The following is a 22343-nucleotide window of genomic DNA, read 5'->3' on the forward strand; positions in this document are numbered from 1 at the left end:
TTGCCTGCCAGCTGCTTTGGACTACGACTCCCATCATCCCTGACCACTGGCCATGCTGGCTGTGACTGATGGGAGCTGTGATCCAAAATATCTGGAGGCCATCAGCTTAGGGAAGGCTGGATTAGAGAGAAAGCCTATACAATAATCCATCATGCCGAAATGTAGATTCTCTACATAACATCCCATCAAAGGTTAATCTGTATTTTTAGTTTAGGAAAAAGACAAGCGAGGGGAAACATGCTGCAGGTTTATACACTGTCAAAAGTGAATAGGGGCAACTTTTTTCTCTGTCTTTCAAGCCTTAATGGTGAGAGATTTAGGACAGACAAAAAGGAATTTGTTCTTCACACACCACATAGTTTTCTTATGGAATTTGCTGTTCGCAGGATATTATTATTATTATTATTATTATTATTATTATTATTATTACAATTTATTTGCCTGCTCTTCACCTAAGTTCCCAGGGCGAGTTAGAATGATTCAAACAAATTGTTAATATTAAAGGACACTATTAGTAAAGGTAAAGGTACCCCTGCCCGTACGGGCCAGTCGTGTCCGACTCTAGGGTTGTGCGCTCATCTCACTCTAGAGGCCGGGGGCCAACGCTGTCCAGAGACACTTCCGGGTCATGTGGCCAGCGTGACAAAGCTGCTCTGGCGAACCGGCACCAGAGCAGCACACGGAAACACCGTTTACCTTCACGCTATAAAGCGGTACCTATTTATCTACTTGCACTTAGGGGTGCTTTTGAACTGCTAGGTGGGCAGGAGCTGGGACCGAAAGACGGGAGCTCACCCCGCTGCGGGGATTCGAACCGCCGACCATGCGATCGGCAAGTCCTAGGCGCTGAGGTTTTACCCACAGCGCCACCCGCGTCCCAGAAAGAACACTATTACACAACAGTAAAAGCAGTTTTGAGCCACTTAAAATTAGAGAAGTATGGTGGGCCCTAACAATATACCTTTCAAGAGAGCCAGTGTGGTGTAGTGGTTAAGAGCGGTAGTCTCGTAATCTGGTGAACCAGGTTCGCGTCTCCGCTCCTCCACATGCAGCTGCTGGGTGACATTGGGCCAGTCACACTTCTCTGAAGTCTCTCAGCCCCACTCACCTCATAGAGTGTTTGTTGTGGGGGGGGAAGGGAAAGGAGAATGTTAGCCTCTTTGAGACTCCTTAAAGGGAGTGAAAGGCGGGATATCAAATCCAAACTCTTCTTCTTCTTCTTCAAGTGTGAAAAGCCAGGGCAAAGCGCATTCGTTAAAAGTTGTCCAGTGAAAGGTGTCAAGACACACCTCTGAGGGAAGGGAGTTCCACAGTTTAGATGTGGCGATTGCCTCTAGCTCAGGTGGTTTAAAAAGGGGATCAGATAAATTCATGGCGGTTTTATGCATCGGAGTCAACAAAGCTGTAGCCTCTTACCTGGTAGTAAGCTCCAAACTGAACTCACTGAGACATAAGTAGACATATGTAAGGTTGCACTGTAAGAACATGTTGCTGGGAAACAGCAGTGAAGCAGGATATTGCCATCAGGTTTGGGATGGAGGAGAAATTGGCTTTTGTTGGCATTTTAGTTGTAGTTTGACACCACCTGGAATAAATCAGTCCTATCTCTAGTTGCAGAGCTGAAAATATTCCTCCCTCCCTCCCTCCCTTCCTAATTTTAATTGTTTTTATTTTATTTTAGCCCCAATCCTTATCCATACTAAACCTCAAAAGCAGCACAAAGAAATCATACGCTGGCATGTAAACCAGCTTTGAAGTGCAGCACGTAGAATCTTAACAGCACGCACCAGAAAAACACTTCTGGTGTGTGTGTCCCGCCGGGATAGCCACCTAATGAACTGTGAGTCAGCAGACTTCCTGTGCGAGCTGAGCTCTACCTGTGCAAATGCAAATCGGCTGCTAAGAAACCTGTTGCACCAGATCACGGGACTCTCAGCTGGCACCTGGGCTTACTTTTCCTTTCCTTTCTCCCCTAATCTGCCCGGCTCGTGCTGCTTTCCGAGAGCACGTTAGCTCTTTTTCAGGCTCGCAGATCTTCCAGATCTTTTCTTCCCCACAGGGCAAAGCCTCCTCCAGTCGAGTCACAAACACTGCCGAGTGCTTATTGGGAGATTCAGAGGAGCCTGTGGGTGCCGGTGGGCCTGACTCAGAGCTTGCCCGGCTCCTCCATGTGTGGCAGGCACAAATTGCTGAGCTGGAACGGTGGCTAGACCAAACGAAAGAGTCCCTGGGATCAGGAGGCCAGACCCGCCAAATGCAACAGACAGTGGAGCAGCGTCTAGCTGCGTGCCAGGTAAGCTGAGCTGAGCGGGCCAAAGGTCGCTGTTGCAGTTTCGTAAGCCAATCACCTTTGCCTCTCATTTCGGTGCGCCTACATAACGCCTGCAGCCTCGTCGTTCCTGCTTCTGGCTCTTTTTGTGTGTGTGACGCTGCTGCAGTAAACAGGGACTGGCTGGATTCTGTATAGGGGCACACAGAGACGGGCGCTTCCCCCCATGTTCTTAACTGGCTTCTTGTCTGGAGGTACCTGCAAATACAGGCTATGTTACCCAACCACAAGTGAATGCAGGGCCAGGGCCAGAACAGGAGAGACACACCAGCCAGGGACATATATGTGCATTTCCTTCTACAAGCCCCCTCTCTCCCACCAGTTTTCCCTCCAGCCAGGCTCTGAGATTGGAAAGCAGCCCAGATTTGAAGGGAAACGGCTTCCTTCAGCGAAGGGGGACTGGAGGGTGGCTAATTACTCCCCATACTGCTTTTTCCCTGCAAAGGCCTCCTACTCCCTTGTATATTCATGTTAGCTGGCAAGCTTGGCATTGGAAAGGACTGGTGGTGGATGAAATGCCATTCTGCAGCAGTCAAGGGGAAGGGGGCACCAAGTTCTTATCAATGATTTGTTTTGTGTTTTGTTTGGAGACAAAGGTCAGCATCGTGCAGACACAGTGCTGCCGAATGGCCAGCATTTGCAGAGCACTGCTGGCCAGTTAGTTGCTGCATCCCCCCACCTCCAGTGCTGGCTTGCAACACCTGCTGGGAAGGGTCATGAAGGCAGAGCATTCACATTCCAATAATCTCAACCACCGCCAAGTTTCTAGTCCTTATTGCTTTAAACTGCATGGACAGTGCCTAATGAAATCTCCCAAAGCCAGCAGGATTTCTAAGGGTTTCTAGTGATGTGCAATAGGATTATCATGCCCTTTTTATATTGTAATCTTCCCTGTGAGCCTTGGATAAAGGGCTGTATAGAAAATTTAATAATAATAGTCATAATACCCTGCATATCTCAATATGCACCCTCCCCCCAGTGCTTAGAACAGAATAATTTGCACAAACATTCATACCAGTAGCAGCATGCAGTTTTTCTTGGCGGAAAATTTAAACCAAGTCATTGCTAAAGTTAAGCGTGGGGGTTCTTCTTCCAGGGCACAGTTGAGAATGCACACCTCTGCTTAGGCTGCAGGAGTTCCTTACATTTCAGATTACAAATCATGTTTGCATGACAAATAAACTCTCTAAAACGAAACCCAACTTCACCTGACTCAGCTGCAAATAATTAAAGCATGATGTGTTACATATGGAAACCAATTAAAAAAACAAGCCCATTCCTAATTCATCTCCGGAATTGTAAAGCTGCCAAAAGAAGGATGGAGAGCGGGTTTCTGCAACATTTCTGGAAAGTGCATTTCTGGTTCCAGTGAGGTGCCGGAGATGTGCTCCCATGCCATGGATCATGTCCCTCTCTGGGCGATAGATGGGCTGAACTGATTGGAGGACAGGGACTGTGTACACAGTATAATGCACATACCACATTCACTATGTCGCTCAGAGAATTCTGGGCACTGTAGTTTTCCCCAGACAGGGTTGAATTCCCAGCATCAAACTACAGTGCCCAGAATTCTTTAAGGGATTGAACATGCTTCACAGGCGCTTTAAAGGAACGGTGCGTATGCAACCCAGCATCTGCTTCCCCTTCTTCCCTACATTTTTGAGAATGTTCTCTCATGATTGTAGCATATTCTGCTACAGTCTTCTTTATCTTTCCCTTCATAAACTTCAGCCTAAAACCCTCTAGACAGCATTCTGCTTCCAAAATGGTTAATTCCTCTTCTTTGGCTTAAGACCCTAATCTTCATCCCCAACAGAAAGAACACCATGGAGGCCTATCCAGAGAACATGAGTGTGTAGTGTGGTTGCACCTAAATTAGCTTGACTGCATTTGTGGGTGTCTCATATACTGATTGGGCCGCAGGTGGCGCTGTGGGTTAAAGCCTCAGCGCCTAGGACTTGCCGATCGAAAGGTCGGTGGTTCAAATCCCTGCGGCGGGGTGCGCTCCCGCTGCTCGGTCCCAGCGCCTGCCAACCTAGCAGTTCGAAAGCACCTCCGGGTGCAAGTAGATAAATAGGGACCGCTTACCAGCGGGAAGGTAAACGGCGTTTTCGTGTGCGGCTCTGGCTCGCCAGAGCAGCGATGTCACGCTGGCCACGTGACCCGGAAGTGTCTCCGGACAGCGCTGGCCCCTGGCCTCTTGAGTGAGATGGGCGCACAACCCCAGAGTCTGTCAAGACTGGCCCGTACGGGCAGGGGTACCTTTACCTTTACATATACTGATACTGAATTCATTCTCGTGAGTGTGAATCCAAAATGCAAAGGAGAGCATCAACAGGCTTTGATACTTTGCTGTTGTGAAACCTGCCTTCACTTTGGCTTCCCTCACCAGCCCTGACTTCATGCAAATGTAGGGATAACAACAACAACAACAACAACAATTTTATTATTTATTCCTCGCCCATCTGACTGGGTTTCCTCAGCCACTCTGGGCGGCTCCCAACAGAACACTAAAACAGAATAAAACTTCAAACATTAAAAACTTCCCTGAACAAGACTGCCTTCAGATGTCTTCTAAAAGCTAGATAGTTGTTTATTTCCTTGACATCTGATGGAAGGGCATTCCACAGGGCGGGCGCCACTACCAAGAAGACCCTCTGCCTGGTAACCTTACTTCTCGCAGTGAAGGAACCACCAGAAGGCCCTCGGAGCTGGACCTCAGTGTCCGGACTGTGATTCAGCACTACACATCTTCCAAAGGGAGCCACACAATGACAGCTACACACTTGGCATCTCCCCACTGTCAACATCTAGATTGTAAATGATATATATATATATTTTTTATAAATGATATTTATTAAATTTTACAACAGATAGAAAGACAACAAACAACAAACATCAAAGGTACAAACAACATCAAAAATCATAAAGAAAAAAGAAAACATAAAAAAGATTAATAAAAAATTAAAAAGAAAACTCTGGTTCATTTTAATAGTCTTCAAAACCTTATTTTCCTTACTTCCTCCCACCTTCCCTTCTTGTATTCCACTTTAAAAAAAATTTCAGCAAGCTCATTCATATTCATTTTTATCCTTTATCTTTCCCTTTGTATTCTTACTTATCTTAATCACTGTAGGCCTTTCAGGGCAGAGACCTACCTTTTGGGGTTTTGTTTCTTTGTTTAGGCTGGTAGTTTTCAACCAGGGTGCTTTGAATGATGGTCAGGGATGCTGTGGGCAACACTGGCCTCTGTCCCTCTTTCCTTTCCTCCTTCCCTCTGATGCCCTCTTGCGTCTCTGCCTCCCAAAGGCTTTCACGGCTTAGGACCCTTGTACCTATGGGACCGCCTCTCCCGGTATGCCCCATGGAGGACCTTAAGGTCCATAAATAGCAACACCCTAGAGGTCCCGGGCCCTAAGGAAGTTAGATTAGCCTCAACCAGAGCCAGGGCCTTTTCAACACTGGCCCCGGCCTGGTGGAACGCTCTGTCTCATGAGACCAGGGCCCTGCGGGATCTGATTTCTTTCCGCAGGGCCTGTAAGACAGAGTTGTTCCACCTTGCCTTTGGATTGGAGCCAATTTGATTCCCCCCCCCCTTCTTTTTCCTTTCTCCTCCTGTGATGAGGCTGCATTTTAATGTTTCAATATTTTAATGTTGTATTTTAATCTTGTTTTTAAGTTGTATTCATTCAACTTGTTTTTATTATTGCTTGTTAGCCGCCCTGAGCCTGGCCTTGGCTGGGGAGGGCGGAGTATAAATAAAAATTATTATTATTGTTGTTGCAGCAGCCCTGGCTACAAGCTCCCCAGGTGAATAGTGCCTCTGGGGTTGGCCAGGGGGTGCTCGCTTCTCAGGCCCCTGTGGGGCAGTGTGAGGAGGCACCTCTCTTTGGGGCAGGGGGTGGGGTGCAGCTCAGGGACCAGGGGCAGCAGCAGCAGTTGCCTGGAGGACTCCCAAGGAGAGGGGAGGAGAGATGAAGGTGAGGGGCTGCCAGCTGCTGGCAAGGGGTGACATAACTGGGCTCCTGAGCCCCACAGGGGTGCCGCAGAAAAGAACGTAGTTCGTCAAGGGAGCTGTGAACCCCAAAAGGTTGAAAACCTCTGGTTTAGGCTATTTAAGAATCACCCTTTTCCCAAAGTAGCTCAGGGCTTGATCAATGTGCAACAAACATTCAAGCAAAAGAGAGTGAACATCAATAGAAGCATATGCAAGCTTAAAAGTGAGCAAATTGTTAAAACACTGTTACACAAGTTTATTGTGAGGATTATACATCCCTTAGTCCCATTGTTAAATGTTATTCTGTAAAGTGTAATGCACACCGACAGAAATGTTAGTGGCTGCATTGGACCATTAAAGGAAAGAGGAATAGAAAAAAACACACCTCCAAAATGAACAGTAGGGTGAAACAAGTAAGCAAGCTTTCAGATTTAATCAGGAGGACTCATGAGTTGTCTGTATGTTAAGCTAGTAACATAAAGTGTGGGGGGGGGGTGGGCAGGGAGAATGAAAAAGATAAATGAAATGCAAAATCTTAGCCTGCAGTTCGGAATAATCAGATGGGATGGGAAGGCTGAATGCCGACTTAATTAGGTTTGGGCTTGCTTAGGGCGAAAAGGTATCTGGTTGCGCCAGAGATTACAGGAAAAGCAACAAAGACCTGGAGCACCTTTGAAAATGCACACAGAGTTATTAAGGCATTAACTTTTGTGGTGCTCCGGGCCTCTGCTGATGTTTGTTTGCTGCAATGGTCTAACAGGGTTAGTCTTCCACAAGACCACTGGGATGATGAAGTTGCTGCAGAGCAGTTTGCAAGTATCTGTTTGTCTCTTCCTCCTCTGACACCCGCCACAAATACATAAATGATTTTGTCCCAAGGGAGAAGGGGAAATGAGTCACTTCTGGATTCACCCACCCAAACATTCCTGTTACCAGCCTTTGCCCTAATACAGAATATGAGCTTGGGGTGTTTTCAGTAAGTAAACTTTGCAGTGATTAAAAAAGAAAAAGAATGATTAACTGCTTGACTTTCCAGGCTATCTTATCAGAGATTGAACAGAAAGTGGCGCGCCTATTGGAGGACTGCAAAGACAGGCACAGTGGCGAGGGCCCTGGCCTCCGTCAGGAGGCAGAGAGCCTGTCTTCGAAGCTGAGAGATGTGAAATGCAACTTGAAAAGAGTGCAGGGCATGCTCCAAGGGAAGAGCACAGAAGAGCAGGTAAAACGAAACCGCAAAAAACAAGGCCACTGTGAGAGTCGATGTTGTGCGCATGTGGCCACGGTGGGGCATGCGCATGCTGCAGTTTGCAAAGCTTTCGTATCAGTCTTACTATATACCTGTTGGAACGGAGTATTCTGCAAAGGGGCATGGCTGACTGGCTAGCTGGCACACGGAACAGGAGCAGCCTGTGTTGCCACGTCTTGTTGCAGGGATAAGTCTCAAACCCCTTTGAGAAGCTGCAGGAGACTTCTCTATTTGTGCAATCAGTTTGTTAACACAATTCTAAAACTTGTGAGAAGAGGGCGGGCTGAGGAATTCTGTCCTTCGTGTTGCATGTGGCCTTTCTCAGATAGGGAGGTGAAGCCCTCTGTGCCTGTTTGGTTGGTTTTACCGTATTTTTCGCCCCATAGGACGCACCGGCCCATAGGACGCACCTAGTTTTTTTGGGGGGAAATAAAGGGGGACTTCCCCAGCCCCTAGAACAGGCTGCTCTCCGCAAGCCGCAAGCTGTGGGAGGGCTCCCGCGGCTTGCGCAGAGCTACCCGAAGCCCCGGCGCGACTGCTCAGCGCACCCAGGCTTCGGGATGCAGGCAGCTCTCCGCAAGCCGTGGGAGCCTGGCGGGAACTCCCGCGGGCTCCCAAGGCTTGCGGATAGCTTCCTGAAGCCTAGAGAGCGAAAGGGGTCAGTGCGCACCGACCCCTCTCGCTCTCCAGGCTGCAGCGAAAGCCTGCATTCGCCCCATAGGACGCACACACATTTCCCCTTCATTTTTGGAGGGGGAAAAGTGCGTCCTATAGGGCAAAAAATACAGTAAGTCGCTTTGGGTTGCCATGGGCAAGATAATTCAACAAATCCAATAAATGAGAATAATTATTCGAATGCTTGTAGAGGCTCCCTCAGTCTGGAAGACTAACTAGTCAGGATTCCAAACAATGCAGGCTCCTTGTTAGTGTTGGAAAATTCCATTCCACCTTAAGGAACAGACATGGGATTGTTACGTGTCACATGTCTGTTTACATACCAGCACAGCTTGCTGGGAACTTCTGTTGTGTGTATAGCTTTTGCTTTTTACTGTCTCTCTGAGGAGAAGAAAGGGAGACGACATGTTTTCTTTGTCCTGATTTATGCTTAATAAATCTTTAGTTGTTAGTATGTTTCCACAAGCCTCACGCCTGTTCTGTTTGCGCAGTATGCTCTGCTAATATAGTGTGCTCAGGCTTTTGAGTCACTGATTTACGTCGCACCAGAGGTTGGGGGATCGTCACGACTGGAAGGGCATGATCCAGCTGGGGGCTAGCCAGCTGGCATCTCGACTCCCCAAGGATGCTGACAGTTAGTTGTGTGATATTTTATAACATGGAGTTTTTCTAGGTTGATTTTTAAAAAATATTTTTTTTTGGTATATGGATTGAGGTTGTAAACCACTTAGAGATTCCCCACCCAAAAAATCTGTAAGCGGTATATAAATTGTCTAAGCCAATTCATTATTATTCAGGTAATCTGTGTCCGAGTTCAAAATTTAGCATTAAAAAACTACATTGAGGCGCTCTCACCTTTCTGTCACTGCAATCTTATGCTAAAAAGTTCCTTTGACCTGTGTGCCTCTCTCTGCAGATCATCCCTGAGGAAAATACCTCTGAGGAGCTCCCTCAGCCCTTTTATTTTGACCTCTCTGATACATTCCCGCTTCTTACCTTGGACCAACCTCTCTTCAGTAGGCAGAATGGTTTAGAGCAGCAGCAGGTAAATCGGCTCCCTTTCCCCCTCCTCCACAACACGGCAAGATGGTTTTGCTGTCTATTGTTCTGCCATATTTAATTTTGCCGCCTCTTGTATACATCTCACACATAAGTGCCTTCTCCACGTATCAACCATCTTGGGTCCGATGCTCAGCAGATGAGGCCTTGTTGGTGGTTGCACCAGTTGGAGTTGAAGCAGGACAGGGCCTTTCTGGCGGCTGTTCCCATTTATGAGATTCTTTTCCTAGTGAGGGGCATCTGTCAACCTCATTACTGACTTTCAGGAGGAATTTAAAAACATTCCTATTTTACCGAGGCTGAAATACACTGTTAAGTTCGGCAAAGAGGGGACCCTCTTGGGCAGGGGTCAGCAAACCATTTTAGCAGGTCCACTGTCCTTCAGACCTTGTGGGGGGCCAGATTATATTTTTTGGGGGGGGGGAATAATGAATTCCTATGCCCCACAAATAACTAAGAAATGCATTTTAAATAAAAGCACACATTCTTCTCTTGTAGAAACACCAGGCAGGCCCCACAATTAACCCAGAGATGCATTTTAAATAAAAGGGCACATTCTACTCATGTAAAGACATGCTGATTCCCAGACCATCCGCGGGCCGGATTTAGAAAGTGATTGGGCTGGATCCGGGCCTTAGTTTGCCTACCCATGTTCTTAGAACTCCCAAGAACATGGGTAGGCAAATCTCCCTCAGAAATTTGGTGGGTGGCCCAGAAGAGAGAATTCTCTTTGGCACCCCAAAATTGTGGAGTGCCCTTACCACAAGAGACATGTCTGGCCTCTTCACTATGCAGCTTTTGGCAAACGCGGAAGACGCACCTCTTTACCCTGGCCTTTTAACACCTGAAATGTGTGTTTTCAGGGCATGCCCTATTCCTGTGACTGTAACCTCTTTTAACTGTTTTTCATTTTTAACATGAGATTGTTGTAACGAGCCATGGGGCCTGCTGGTGAAGGGGGTCAGTATGAAGCTGTTGTTATCATTGTTACCGTCTGTATCAACTGCATTCAGCTTCCTTCTCTGTATAGAAATCCTAGTAGAGGAGGAAACCAGTCCCCTACCCTCAGGACTCCCAGTCTGAGCCATACTGCTCCTGCCACCAAGACAGTGAAAGGGGGCAAGTCATTGCTTTCAGAAAACCCCAATTTTTCACGTTTTGAGTTTTCCTCTGTTTCTTTTCCTCACTTGCAGGAGCTGCTGCTGCAGCTGTCAGAACAAAACAATCTTGTTGACTTCATTGACGTGTACATGGAGAAGATGCAGCCGCAATCTGGGGATGGCAGAACTCTGGAATTGCAAGCAAGGTAAAAAAACAAAACAAACACACTCCTCAAGTTTGTTGTGAGAGGATCTGCCTTGCGTACAGAAAGTCAATCCCAAATTGAATCATAGAATCATAGAATTATAGAGTTGGAAGAGACCACAAGGGCCATTGAGTCCAACCCCCTGCCAAGCAGGAAACACCATCAGAGCACTCCTGACATATGGTTGTCAAGCCTCTGCTTAAAGACCTCCAAAGAAGGAGACTCCACCACACTCCTTGGCAGCAAATTCCACTGTCAAACAGCTCTTACTGTCAGGAAGTTCTTCCTAATGTTTAGGTGGAATCTTCTTTCTTGTAGCTTGGAACCATTGCTCCGTGTCCGCTTCTCTGGAGCAGCAAAAAACAACCTTTCTCCCTCCTCTATGTGACATCCTTTTATATATTTGAACATGGCTATCATATCACCCCTTAACCTCCTCTTCTCCAGGCTAAACATGCCCAGCTGCCTTAGCCGTTCCTCATAAGGCATCGTTTCCAGGCCTTTGACCATTTTGGTTGCCCTCCTCTGGACACGTTGCCTGAAAACCTGGATAATCACCGTCTGTCAGTGTAGACCAGTGTTCTTCAACCTTGGGCCCTCAGATATGGGTAGACTATAACTCCCATGATCCTTTGCCATTGGGCTAAGCTGGCCGTGGATGATGGGTGTTGTAGTCCATCACAACATACCTCACAAGGGAGGAGGACAACATATACCACCCTGAGCTCCTGGAGGAAAGAAGGTGGATGTACATACAATAAATAAATAAATGGAGCTGTTTTCAATAGGGGTTTTTTTTTACACTTTCATTGATTTATGGATTTTATAATGGTATATTTTGTTGCGATAGCCTGCTCTGTGACCTTAGGGTATAGGATGTGTAAGAAATCAAATATATTTGGGTTCAGGTTGTCAGGTTTAGTGAAAGCCCAGATTTTGGATACTTCCTCTCTTTGAGCAGGTTAAGTAAACCAGACTGTGTTGTGAACAGTATTATACTGAGAACCGTTGGTTTTTCTCTCGATTATTTTATCTCATAGCAGTCTGATGCGCCGATCTAGTCACGAGGCACCCAGCTCTGGAAGTGAGCCCCTTGGTCTGATTCCCAAGGACCAAGCAGGTGACAAGTGGCAACATTTGCAGGAGGAGCTGCTCTTGAAGATGAACCCTCCTCACTGTCAGTTCCCTGAATCTCAGGTTAGTATACTAATTTTCCCATCCCTTAATAACAATTTCCAGAGGCGTAGCTGTGTTAGTCTGTTGCAGCAAAAACAAGACAAGAGCTGTGGCACTTCAACAGCTAGCAAATTCCTTCAGCTCGGTATTATACACCTTTTTGTCAGGAGTTCAGCCTACACTCAAGTAGAACCCTGGCAGAGACACATGCCCGACTGGCATGTTCCCTCCCTCCTGGTTGATGGCTCGGGAGCTTCATAAGCTTTCTTCAGCCCAAACATCACAGCGACAGATACCAACCGACACTGGCACACTTAGAGATCCGCAGAGTTTGTGCAGTTGCGTAACACACCTCAGCAACTCAGCATTTTGGCTAATCTACTTTATTTACATAAAAACACACACGGAGCACTGCAACATGGCTCCCTCTCTCTCTAGCATCAGACAGCAAAGAGAGAAAGAACAAAGGACAATAGTCCCACTTCATCCTGTCTTTGTCACTTCCCACTCTGTGGAGTCAAAACATATACCGTCATGTGAAAGACAAAAATCCCATGACTGTAATCATAGAGCAGGAATTCTAACATTTTGACCCTCTGTGCCAACCCTTTGCAGCAGTACAATGTTCTGCCTCTGCTGTCAGAGGGGATACCAGTAGCTGGAAGTCACAGGTGGGCAGAGTGCTGTTGCACGCATGCCTTGTTTGCAGGCTTCCTCCAGGCACCTGGTTGGCCAGTGTGAGAACAGGATGCTGGTCTACATAGGCCATTGGCCTATTAAGAGAACTGAGAGTCATGAGAGAACCCTGTTCCTCTCACAGAGCTACCATTCCCAGAGTGGTTTAACAATCGACCCCAGGGAACCCTGGGAAATGTAGTTCTGGGAGGGAAATGGGGTCTCCAAACAATTCTTAGCACTCTTACCAAACTACATGTCCCAGGATTCTTTGGGGGAAGCCTTGGCTGTTTATAACAGTATGATACTGCTTTAAATGTTTAGTGCAGATTGAGCCTGAGAGAGAGAGAGTCGTCGTAGCATATTTTCAACTTCTTAGCCATGAGGATATGCTTTGTCTGCACTGGGCCCCAGTCATCTGTGTGTGGGGGGTTGTTTTCACAAATCTGCAAAACCCCTGTGACCAAAAGGTGACAGTGAAAGAGACAAGGATGTACACAATCAACAGTGGTGTTTCTAAGACTTTCAGATTTTTTAATAGCAAGCGTTTGAAATAGGTCAGTAATAATGTCCCCATGTCGGAGAAGAAGAGGGCAACACAGATCAAAATGGCACCTCGAAATATCATCTAGTCTGCCAAGACAGGAGATCCATAGCTATAGCATCCTCTGCTTAAAAACCTCAAGCGAAGGAGAGTCTTGTATCTTGCCAGGTAGTCTATTCTGCTGGCGATCAGCTTGTTACCTGAGAATCGTTGTTTAATTTTGGTTGCAATCCCAGTTCTTGTCGTTTGAACTTGTTAGTTCAGGCCCTACTGTCTGGAACAACGGAATGATATTTCTTCCATCACCTACATGACAGCCCTTCAAACGTTTGCAGGGGACCCTCTTAAATGGTCTATTCTTCAGGATCCGTCTTATGTCTAAGGACTTCAGGAAGGCTGAGACACCCAAATACTTGAAAGGTGCCTACCAAGTTGGGTTTATCGCCTTGAAAAACTAGAACGCACATTGACAGAGCTTCAGCCATAGGTAGACATGCTCATTGGCACAGACACAGCAGATGCTAGGCTCTTGTTGTGAGCAGATTTCACGCCACCTACAAAGAATGGACACTTCTGTGTCCATTCCAAGATGGTGAACTTAATATTGGTTTATGTTGTAGCTAGCTAGCTAGTTGCTGCTGTTATAAGAACATTCTGTATCACCATGAGTTTAATCTGGAGCATTTGTCCAAACACGTTTTGCTTTTCCAAATGTTAGATCTCTACCAAAATAAATATTCTACCCAAGGGTGCCACAGCGAGTGTGAGAACTCCAACCGTCGAGGAGCTGAAAACGTACACGGCACAGCTTGGCAATCTGAGCCAAGAAGCGTCTGTTCAGACACAGGTACTAAATGCATCCCCCCCCCCCCCCCGGTTACATAAATTGCCGGCGTGGCTGGTGGGCAAGATCCAGAGCCTTGGCAGAGCGCAGAATCTATTGATATGTGTATGTCTGTGTGAAATCCCATTAGAGCAAACGGGATCTTTCCCCCCAGTGCTAAAGAGCAGGCATAGAGGGGATGTTCCATGTGGGGGCCATGGGGTGGGGGAGAACTAAAGCCCCCGTAGCCGACATGCCAGGGTCCCAGTCTAGATCTGAAGTCTCACGTCTGCAATTTACCTTTTAAAAAAGCCATTTGCGAAATTGCTAATTGTGAAAATGGTGCTGCATCTAGTTTGACCCTGGGGGGGAAACAGGAGCTCAAGGAAAGGGTGGTTGTAAGAGACTTTGTTTCTATACAGTGGTACCTTGGGTTACAGATGCTTCAGGTTACACACTCCGCTAACCCAGAAATAGTGCTTCAGGTTAAGAACTTTGTTTCAGGATAAGAACAGAAATCGGGCTCCTGCGGCGCGGCAGCAGCAGGAGGCCCCATTAGCTAAAGTGGTGCTTCAGGTTAAGAACAGTTTCAGGTTAAGAATGGATCTCCGGAACGAATTAAGTACTTAACCTGAAGTACCACTGTAGTAGGGGTATTCTGCCAGCAGTGTGAGGCAACCCTTAAAGGACAACAAGGCCCAAAGGGTGGGATCTGCATTTTACATACTGATTTGCTTTGAAATGACAAGACCGCCATTTTGTTGAAAGCTTCCAGTACGTAATACTCTTGTATCTTCCATTGCTTGCTTCTTTCTCTCCATCTCCCTCTCTCTCTTTCATCTAACCATAGACCTTCCATAAATACCCTCCATGTTTTGCTGCCTATTTTGAAATTGCCCAACACCCAGCAGGCTACAGCTCCTGTCAGGCCTTAAGCCTCATCCACACCCCTTTCTGCCTAACAGCCGCCCACCAAGGTGCTTAACAATAAGTGAAAATGAATGCCTAATAAACATAATGAGATGGTTGTTACGTTTAAAGGCAGTGGTGACATATGAAGGCTTGTGGGCATGAGGGGGGTTTTGTTTTGTTTTAGCTTTTTGCATTTTATCTGCAGTTGTTTTCCTTTGTGTCAGCCATGGCGTCTGGGGAAAAGTAAGTAAGCGAGTGAGTGAGTGATTTTGTGATTGATTGATTGATTGATTGATTGATTGAATGATTGATTGATTGATTGATTGATTGATTGAATGAGTGAATGAATGAATGAATGAATGAATGAATGAATGAAGCCTTCAGAGGAAACTGAGAAACAGCATCTCCACATCTTCCAGGAAAATATGACGGGAGAAGTTTCCTTAAGCTTGGACCAGAAGCTCTTTGAGCTGCTTTTGGCAATCAGCCGCTGCCTGAACGACATGGAACAGATGTTAAACACGTGTGAACTCACCAGTGAAGAAGCTCCTGTGCAGCAGATGCTTTATGAGGTAAATAAGGAGTGTCTGGGCTGGTGTGAGCTGCAGTCCCAAACATCTGGAGGGCTCCAGGTTGGCAAAGGCTGATCCGTGGCTTTCTCAAGAGCAGAGCTGTGTGTACCGCACAGTTAAAGGCACAGAGAAAGCGCATCTCATGCCATTGGTTGCAAATTGCAAGATTCGGCTTCCTGTAAATACCAGCTCTTGTTTGAGAAAAAGGTAGACGGGAAATCAATCTTTTAACCCTCGAGATCGTAAATATATGCTTGAAACACTGGAAAATGCCAGATATTCTTGAGGGTTGCTGGATAAAGGTATCTGAGTGACAGTAGCCTCAGGGCCCCCACATGATTTATGTGAAATAGTAGAAATTGCAAAATAATTCAGAGTAAAAACAATGATATCCAGATTGGATTGATTTCTGCTTTCCTGATCATACAGGCAACACACTATTTTTTGGTGCCAACAGTGAGTGGGGCAAAATGGAGCGATGGCGGTCTGAACCGGACTTATGCATGTCCTGGAAAAGAACCCCCATGTAAGCGGGGATTCCCCTGTGTATATATATAAAAATGTAGTATAAACACTGACAACTGGGAAACACTGGCCAGTGGGCGCTCCAGTTGTAGAACGGCCTTTACCAAAGGTGTCATGGGCTTTGAAGAAGAAGAAGAAGAAGAAGAAGAAGAAGAGTTTGGATTTGATATCCCGCCTTTCACTCCCCTTCAGGAGTCTCAAAGCGGCTAACATTCTCCTTTCCCTTCCTCCCCCACAACAAACACTCTGTGAGGTGAGTGGGGCTGAGAGACTTCAAAGAAGTGTGACTGGCCCAAGGTCACCCAGCAGCTGCATGTGGAGGAGCGGGGAATCAAACCTGGTTCACCAGATTACGAAACTACCGCTCTTAACCACTACACCACACTGGCTCTCTCGAACTCGAAACGTGCTAGGAGGAAGGCACGCTTGGCAAATCCACACTGCGATCAACTCCCAACCGGAGACATGTGGATCCAGAATTGGCCTCCACAGTCACTTACGGACTCATTGTTAAAACCGTGTTTATGGAAGACAATCTTACTCAGCTACGAGTGATCGCAGAAGAATAATAATATATATATAAGTTTCACTGCAATCTTTGCAGTTCCATCCACTACAGAGAGTTGGCTCGGGCCAGTTAAAAAGCAAAGTTCCAAAGCCGCCTGCACCAACCCTGGGCCCTCCAGGTGCTTTGAACTACAACTCCCAGCAGACCCAGCCAGCTTGCTGGTCAGGACTGATGGAAGATGTAGTTCACAACACTCCAAGAGCCCCAGTTTTTTGAGGCTATTCTGAATTTCAAGGGGTTGGTTAGTGGAGGTGGATGTGGCAGTGGTAAAGTTAAGAAGAAGGGCTGATTTAGCTAAGTGCCAACTAGATTGTGGCTAAAAATGGGTAACTGAGATGGTAGTATCAGCATGTCTGGGGGAAACCCAAGATTTGTCCTTCCTTCCTTCCCTCCCTCCCTCCTTCTCACGGTGCAAGCTAAAGTCACGACAGGCAAAAAGCCCAGGTCTCTTGCTTGACAACACAAAGTGATCAAGCTCAAAAGTAGTGGATGATTGTATTCTTATAAGGTCCTTTTTACTTCAGATTTGATGAATTCCTGCCATTCCTTTTACAAAACCATACTTACCGGCCTCCTCATTTTCTTTTTTCTCTCTCTTTCCAGACTCTCTCCGCAGAGCTGCAAAAGCTTCATGCGGATATTGGTGAGAAAAAGGATGACCTTCTGAGGTCCATTGCCTCTGCTGGTGGTAACGCTGATAGATTCTCCGAGTGTTTTAGCAACTTGCAGTCGTGGCTGCAGTCGACCCAGGCAGCTGCCTCTTCGAGGAGCAAGTCCATAAAAGCTGAGCTGGACCAGTACAGTCAATATCAGGTACTTCCCAATTGTATTCCTTTCCATTCTCTGGTGCCCATCTAAGTTAAATCTCACAAGAGAGGGCCATGCCATATTTCTGCAATCCCCCCCCCCCATTAAATGATGTTGCACCAACTTACATTATGCACGATCAAATTTGGGGAACTTTTCAGGAAAGCACGGGCCTCTTCATTTGAAATCATATAATGTGAGACTTGATTCTGTAATTTTGGGTACGTGCATTGGGTTTTATGGACACATTACATTTAACAACTACCGGGGAACCTCGGTTTTTGAACGTAAGCCATTCCAGAAGACCGTTCGACTTCCGAAATGTTCGAAAACCAAGGCTCAAAGGGCTGTTGGCCATTTCAGTGGAGAGAATCGACAAACACGCAATAGAAGCCGTTCAAGGCGCGTTCAAAAACGGAAGCATTTATTTCTGGGTTTTCGGCATTCGGGTTCTGAAACGTTCAACTTCTGAGACGCTTGAAAACCGAGGTAATAATAATAGTAGTAGTAGTAGTAATAATAATAATAATAATAATAATAATAACAACAGTTTATTATTTGTACCCCGCCCATCTGGCTGGGTTTCCCCAACCACTCTGGGCGGCTTCCAACAAAGATTAAAAATACACTAAGATGTCACACATTAAAAACTTCCCTAAACAAGACTGCCTTCAGATGTCTTCTAAAAGCCAGGTAGTTGTTTATCTCTTTGACATCTGGTGGGAGGGCATTCCACAGGGTGGGTGCCACTACCAAGGAGGCCCTCTGCCTGGTTCCCTGTAGCTTTGCTTCTCGCAATGAGTAAACCGTCAGAAGGCCCTTGGCACTGGACCTCAGCATCTGGGCAGAACGATGGGGGTGGGGACGCTCCACTGTATGTAACTTTTTGTCGCTGTCTGAAGGCAGCCCTGTTTCAGGAAGCTTTTAACGTTTGATGTGTTTTATATGGTTGGTTGTTTTCCCCTCTGTATTTTGTTGGAGGGGAAACCCAGTCAGATGAGCAGGTTATAAGAAAATTATTATTATTGTTATTATTATTATTATTATTATTATTATTACACTCATATGGATATTCAGCAGGCCTTAGAGGTGGAACAGATATGTCTGGTGGCTAGGAGAGGAAACTTCAATTTCACTATGCATACACACAGACACACACACACCCTGCCCACAAAGAAGCTTGCCTGGATTAGTCTCAAATTTGAGACAGTCCTTCATTACCGCTGAGCTAAATCATATCTCCTGTAGGGATGATTTAATCCTTGACCTCCCTAATGGGCCCAAGCCTGATGCAGATTAGTCAGTGATTACAAAAGTGGGCATCATTTTATTTTATTTTTATTTTATTACAAGAACAGGTAATTCCAGGACACTCTCTCTGTGCATATGTATGTATTTAAAGAATGATGCTGATTAAATAGCCCAGTTGAACTGCAGTTTAATTATCCTTTCATTCTGTATCGTGTACCTCTGGGTTCACTTCGGTTTTTCGCTTGTCCCTGTCACAGAATGAAATCAGGCGATTGTATGGTAGGTTGATTATGAAGAAATCCTTACTGCAAGAGTCCTTCGGCGCAACGAGCGAACACAGTATCCCCGAACAGCTCCAGGTAATTAAACAGGACATATGAATATAAGGCACAATCACTCGACAATTTTACCTAATTTCTCTTATTTGCGGTTTTGTTTTCCAAAACTGAGCGACGCTGTTGTTTCCCCCCTGAGCTTAATGGTAACAGTAATGACTGTGTTTCAGGCTAGTTTTGGGGGGCAGTAGCGGCCTGTAGGGTTGTGCGGACAGAGTTTCATCGCAGTCCTGTCTTCTCAGTGCCAGTTATCAAGAGGTTGTGATGGCGTTCAGGCACCTGCTGAAGACCTGTTCGTTTAGGAAGGCAGTCATCTACGGAAGATCAGCTCTGCATCTGATGAATTAGTTTCATTGTTTTTTAGAATTTGTAGAGATGGTTTTATTGTTTTAAGGCAGTGTGATTCTCAAACTTTTTTCTCCAGGCCACACTTTCAAAACAGAAATTTGCTCATGCCACACACAGAATTTTTTTTAATGATGAGAAGTATATTGGAAAACGTTGGGATGCGGGTGGCGCTGTGGGTTAAACCACAGAACCTAGGACTTGCCGATCAGAAGGTCGGCGGTTCGAATCCCCACTACGGGGTGAGCTCCCGTTGCTTGGTCCCTGCTCCTGCCCACCTAGCAGTTCGAAAGCATGTCAAAGTGCAAGTAGATAAATAGGTACCGCTCCAGCGGGAAGGTAAACGGTGTTTCCGTGCACTGCTCTGGTTCACCAGAAGCGACTTAGTCATGCTGGCCACATGACCTGGAAGCTGTACACCGGCTCCCTCAGCCAATAAAGCGAGATGAGCGCCGCAGCCCCAGAGTCGGCCACGAATGGACCTAATGGTCAGGGGTCCCTTTACCTTTACTTACCATGAGCACTGCTTCACAGAATCATAGAATTGTACAGTTGGAAGGGACCTCGGGGGTCATCTGGTTAAGCCCCTACAGCGCAGGAATCTCAGCTGAAGCATCCAGCTCAAGCATCAATGCAGTTAATAAATTGGTTTAACGCTAATAATAGTATAATGCATAACTTTGGCCTTGAGGTTCTTTTAAGTACAGTCATACCTCGGGTTACAGACACTCCAGATTGCGTTTTTCGGGATATGGACGCACCGAAACCCAAAATTACTGGAACAGGTTATTTCCGGGTTTTGACGGTCGCGCATGCTCAGAAGCGCTGAATCGCAACCCGCGCGTGCGCAGATGCGGCACTGCGGGCTGCAAACGCTGCAAGTTGCGAATATGCCTCCCACACGGATCATGTTCATGACCCGAGCGTCCACTGTATACAAATTTATTTGCGCTTGCGAAAAAGGCACAAAAGACTAACCCTTTCCTGGCAAAAAGTGTCATAGCAGCAGCTGGCTTTCTAGGCTACACTCTACACCCCTTTGAATAGTGAAGACAAGTGGTGCGTTCTGACAAGACTGTAGCCCAAAGCGTAACTGAGAAAGGAGAAGGGGCTGTACCAGCCTGCCCATTGAGACACCAAAGCAAAAGAAGCACAAAAAAGCTACAAAAACAAGAGGGGAAGGAGTCAATATGCTTGGGTAGATACCTCCTCAAGGTATGTAGAGGTACAAAAAAGTTTTTGGCAGGAACTAGGGAGGCAACTATCCTCTCCAGAATGGCCCAATGCAGACTGAACCTGCTCAGCAGACACAAAATATTACCGTATTTTTCGCTCTATAACACACACCCGACCATAACACGCATGTAGTTTTTAGAGGAGGAAAATCCGTAGGCATGCCACCCGTAGGCATTCCCTCCATAACACGCACAGACATTTCCCCTTACTTTCTAGAAGGAAAAAAGTGAGTGTTGTGGTGCAAAAAATATGGTATTTTGTTAGTTATTGGAGAAAAGGGGAAACAGACTATGAAGGAAGAGCGTATGCCCGGTTGCTGGAACACTGATGAGAGAAGCACTCCAGTTGGCAAGTTTTTTTGGCATGGCCACTAGTAGATTAAGATGTTGTTCCTTTTTCTAGACAAAAACCCACTCTGGAGAGCCAGTGTGGTATAGTGGTTAAGAGCGGTAGTCTCGTAATCTGGGGAACCAGGTTCGCGTCTCTGCTCCTCCACATGCAGCTGCTGGGTGACCTTGGGCCAGTCACACTTCTCTGAAGTCTCTCAGCCCCACTCACCTCACAGAGTGTTTCTTGTGGGGGAGGAAGGGAAAGGAGAATGTTAGCCGCTTTGAGACTCCTTAAAGGGAGTGAAAGGCGGGATATCAAATCCAAACTCCTCTTCTTCCTCTTCTTCTTCTGGTGATGACACTTTGATTTACTAGATGTGATTTTTGTTGTCCATTTCTCTCCTTCCTTCCTGTTTGGGGCTACAATTTCATCCCTCTCCTTGACAGTTGTCATTTGCAAGTTTGTTAAGCACTGTTGGGACCTTCAGCTGATTCGAAATATAACTGCTGCCAATGTGCGTAGCCTTAAACTCAAATCATCTCATTCTTTCATTCAGCGGCTGGATGCCCATGAGTTGGAAATGCAAAACTTTGAGATGCAGACTGCTAAACTAAGAGGTCATGTCCCTGTTGCCGTAATCCATGATGTGCATAAACTAGAGGTAAAGACCCTGAGTAAATCACATGCGTGTAGTACTATAAGTATCTGTGGAACTGAACAGCATTAAATACAGCTGGTCCCAACATTAAGGGAATGCTGGGTGGGCCAGAAAAGATAATTGATAAAAACAAATGCGATCAGTTATTTGAAACATGAATGGTTATTTGAAAAGTGTGTTTCCTAGAATATTAAGTGTTGCAAAACTTCCTGGAAAAGGCCCCCAAATTCAAGCAAACAATGCCGTTAATAAGCAGTCTGGCCCTGAACCAGCTATTGATGACTGCAGATTTACACCAGCAAGTTCAGTGAGTGCCGGGATGAGAATAGCAATGTAGTGGAGAGTACATATACATAAGCGATGGATCTACATCCCCATTCAGGACCAGGAGATGGTTTCCAGGCACAGGAGAGACTGCTTTGCAGAACCGGGACACATATATGATTCCTTGCTGAAGGTTTGGCTTAACTAATTCAGCAAGCTGGCTTTACCAAAGCTCAGTGCTGATAAAGATTTGGCTGTGTGCCTACCATTCTGTTGCCTCGCTGGAGTTGACATGACTGCCTGTTGGCAGCTACAGGAATCGCAGCATGACAACAACCTTGTGTTTTACATATATAGGAAGATACCATAATTTGAAAATAACCTTTCAGTTCTTGGCTAAAAGCACCCAGGAGTCTTATTTAACTTCACTTCAAGCCTTCAAACTTTTTTTTAAAAAAACAACAACTTCATAATGAAAACTTAGGTGTACTTGGAAGTAAGTCCCACTAGGTTCAGTGGGGCTTGCTCCTTGTTAAGAAGTGTAATTAAGATTGCAGTCTTCAGGCCAAATCTTTCCCTTACTCACATTTGATGATCTCACGCCAGAAAGGTTGCAGGGTAGGCAGCACTAGGATTGCCAAGAGAGGGGTCATTTTTCTGTTTGTTGCAATACCTACGTAGGAAAGGTGAGCGAGGGTGGTTAGACATGG

At 46.1% G+C, this 22343-nt stretch overlaps 1 protein-coding gene across 1 annotated transcript in view; it reads left to right on the plus strand.

Moving 5' to 3' along the window:
- Positions 1-22343, plus strand: part of SYNE2 (spectrin repeat containing nuclear envelope protein 2) — a 256016-nt gene that overhangs the window by 151656 nt on the left and 82017 nt on the right. The window contains exons 63-72 of the mRNA XM_083729549.1: positions 2060-2293; positions 7363-7545; positions 9164-9292; positions 10500-10612; positions 11653-11809; positions 13726-13854; positions 15162-15314; positions 17011-17220; positions 18723-18824; positions 21268-21372. Of these exons, the coding sequence (XP_083585675.1) occupies positions 2060-2293; positions 7363-7545; positions 9164-9292; positions 10500-10612; positions 11653-11809; positions 13726-13854; positions 15162-15314; positions 17011-17220; positions 18723-18824; positions 21268-21372 (1515 nt within the window). The remainder of the gene's footprint in view (positions 1-2059; positions 2294-7362; positions 7546-9163; positions 9293-10499; positions 10613-11652; positions 11810-13725; positions 13855-15161; positions 15315-17010; positions 17221-18722; positions 18825-21267; positions 21373-22343) is intronic.

This window comes from Podarcis gaigeae (genome assembly GCF_964106915.1).
Source record: "Podarcis gaigeae genome assembly, chromosome: 1".
NCBI lineage: Eukaryota > Metazoa > Chordata > Lepidosauria > Squamata > Lacertidae > Podarcis > Podarcis gaigeae.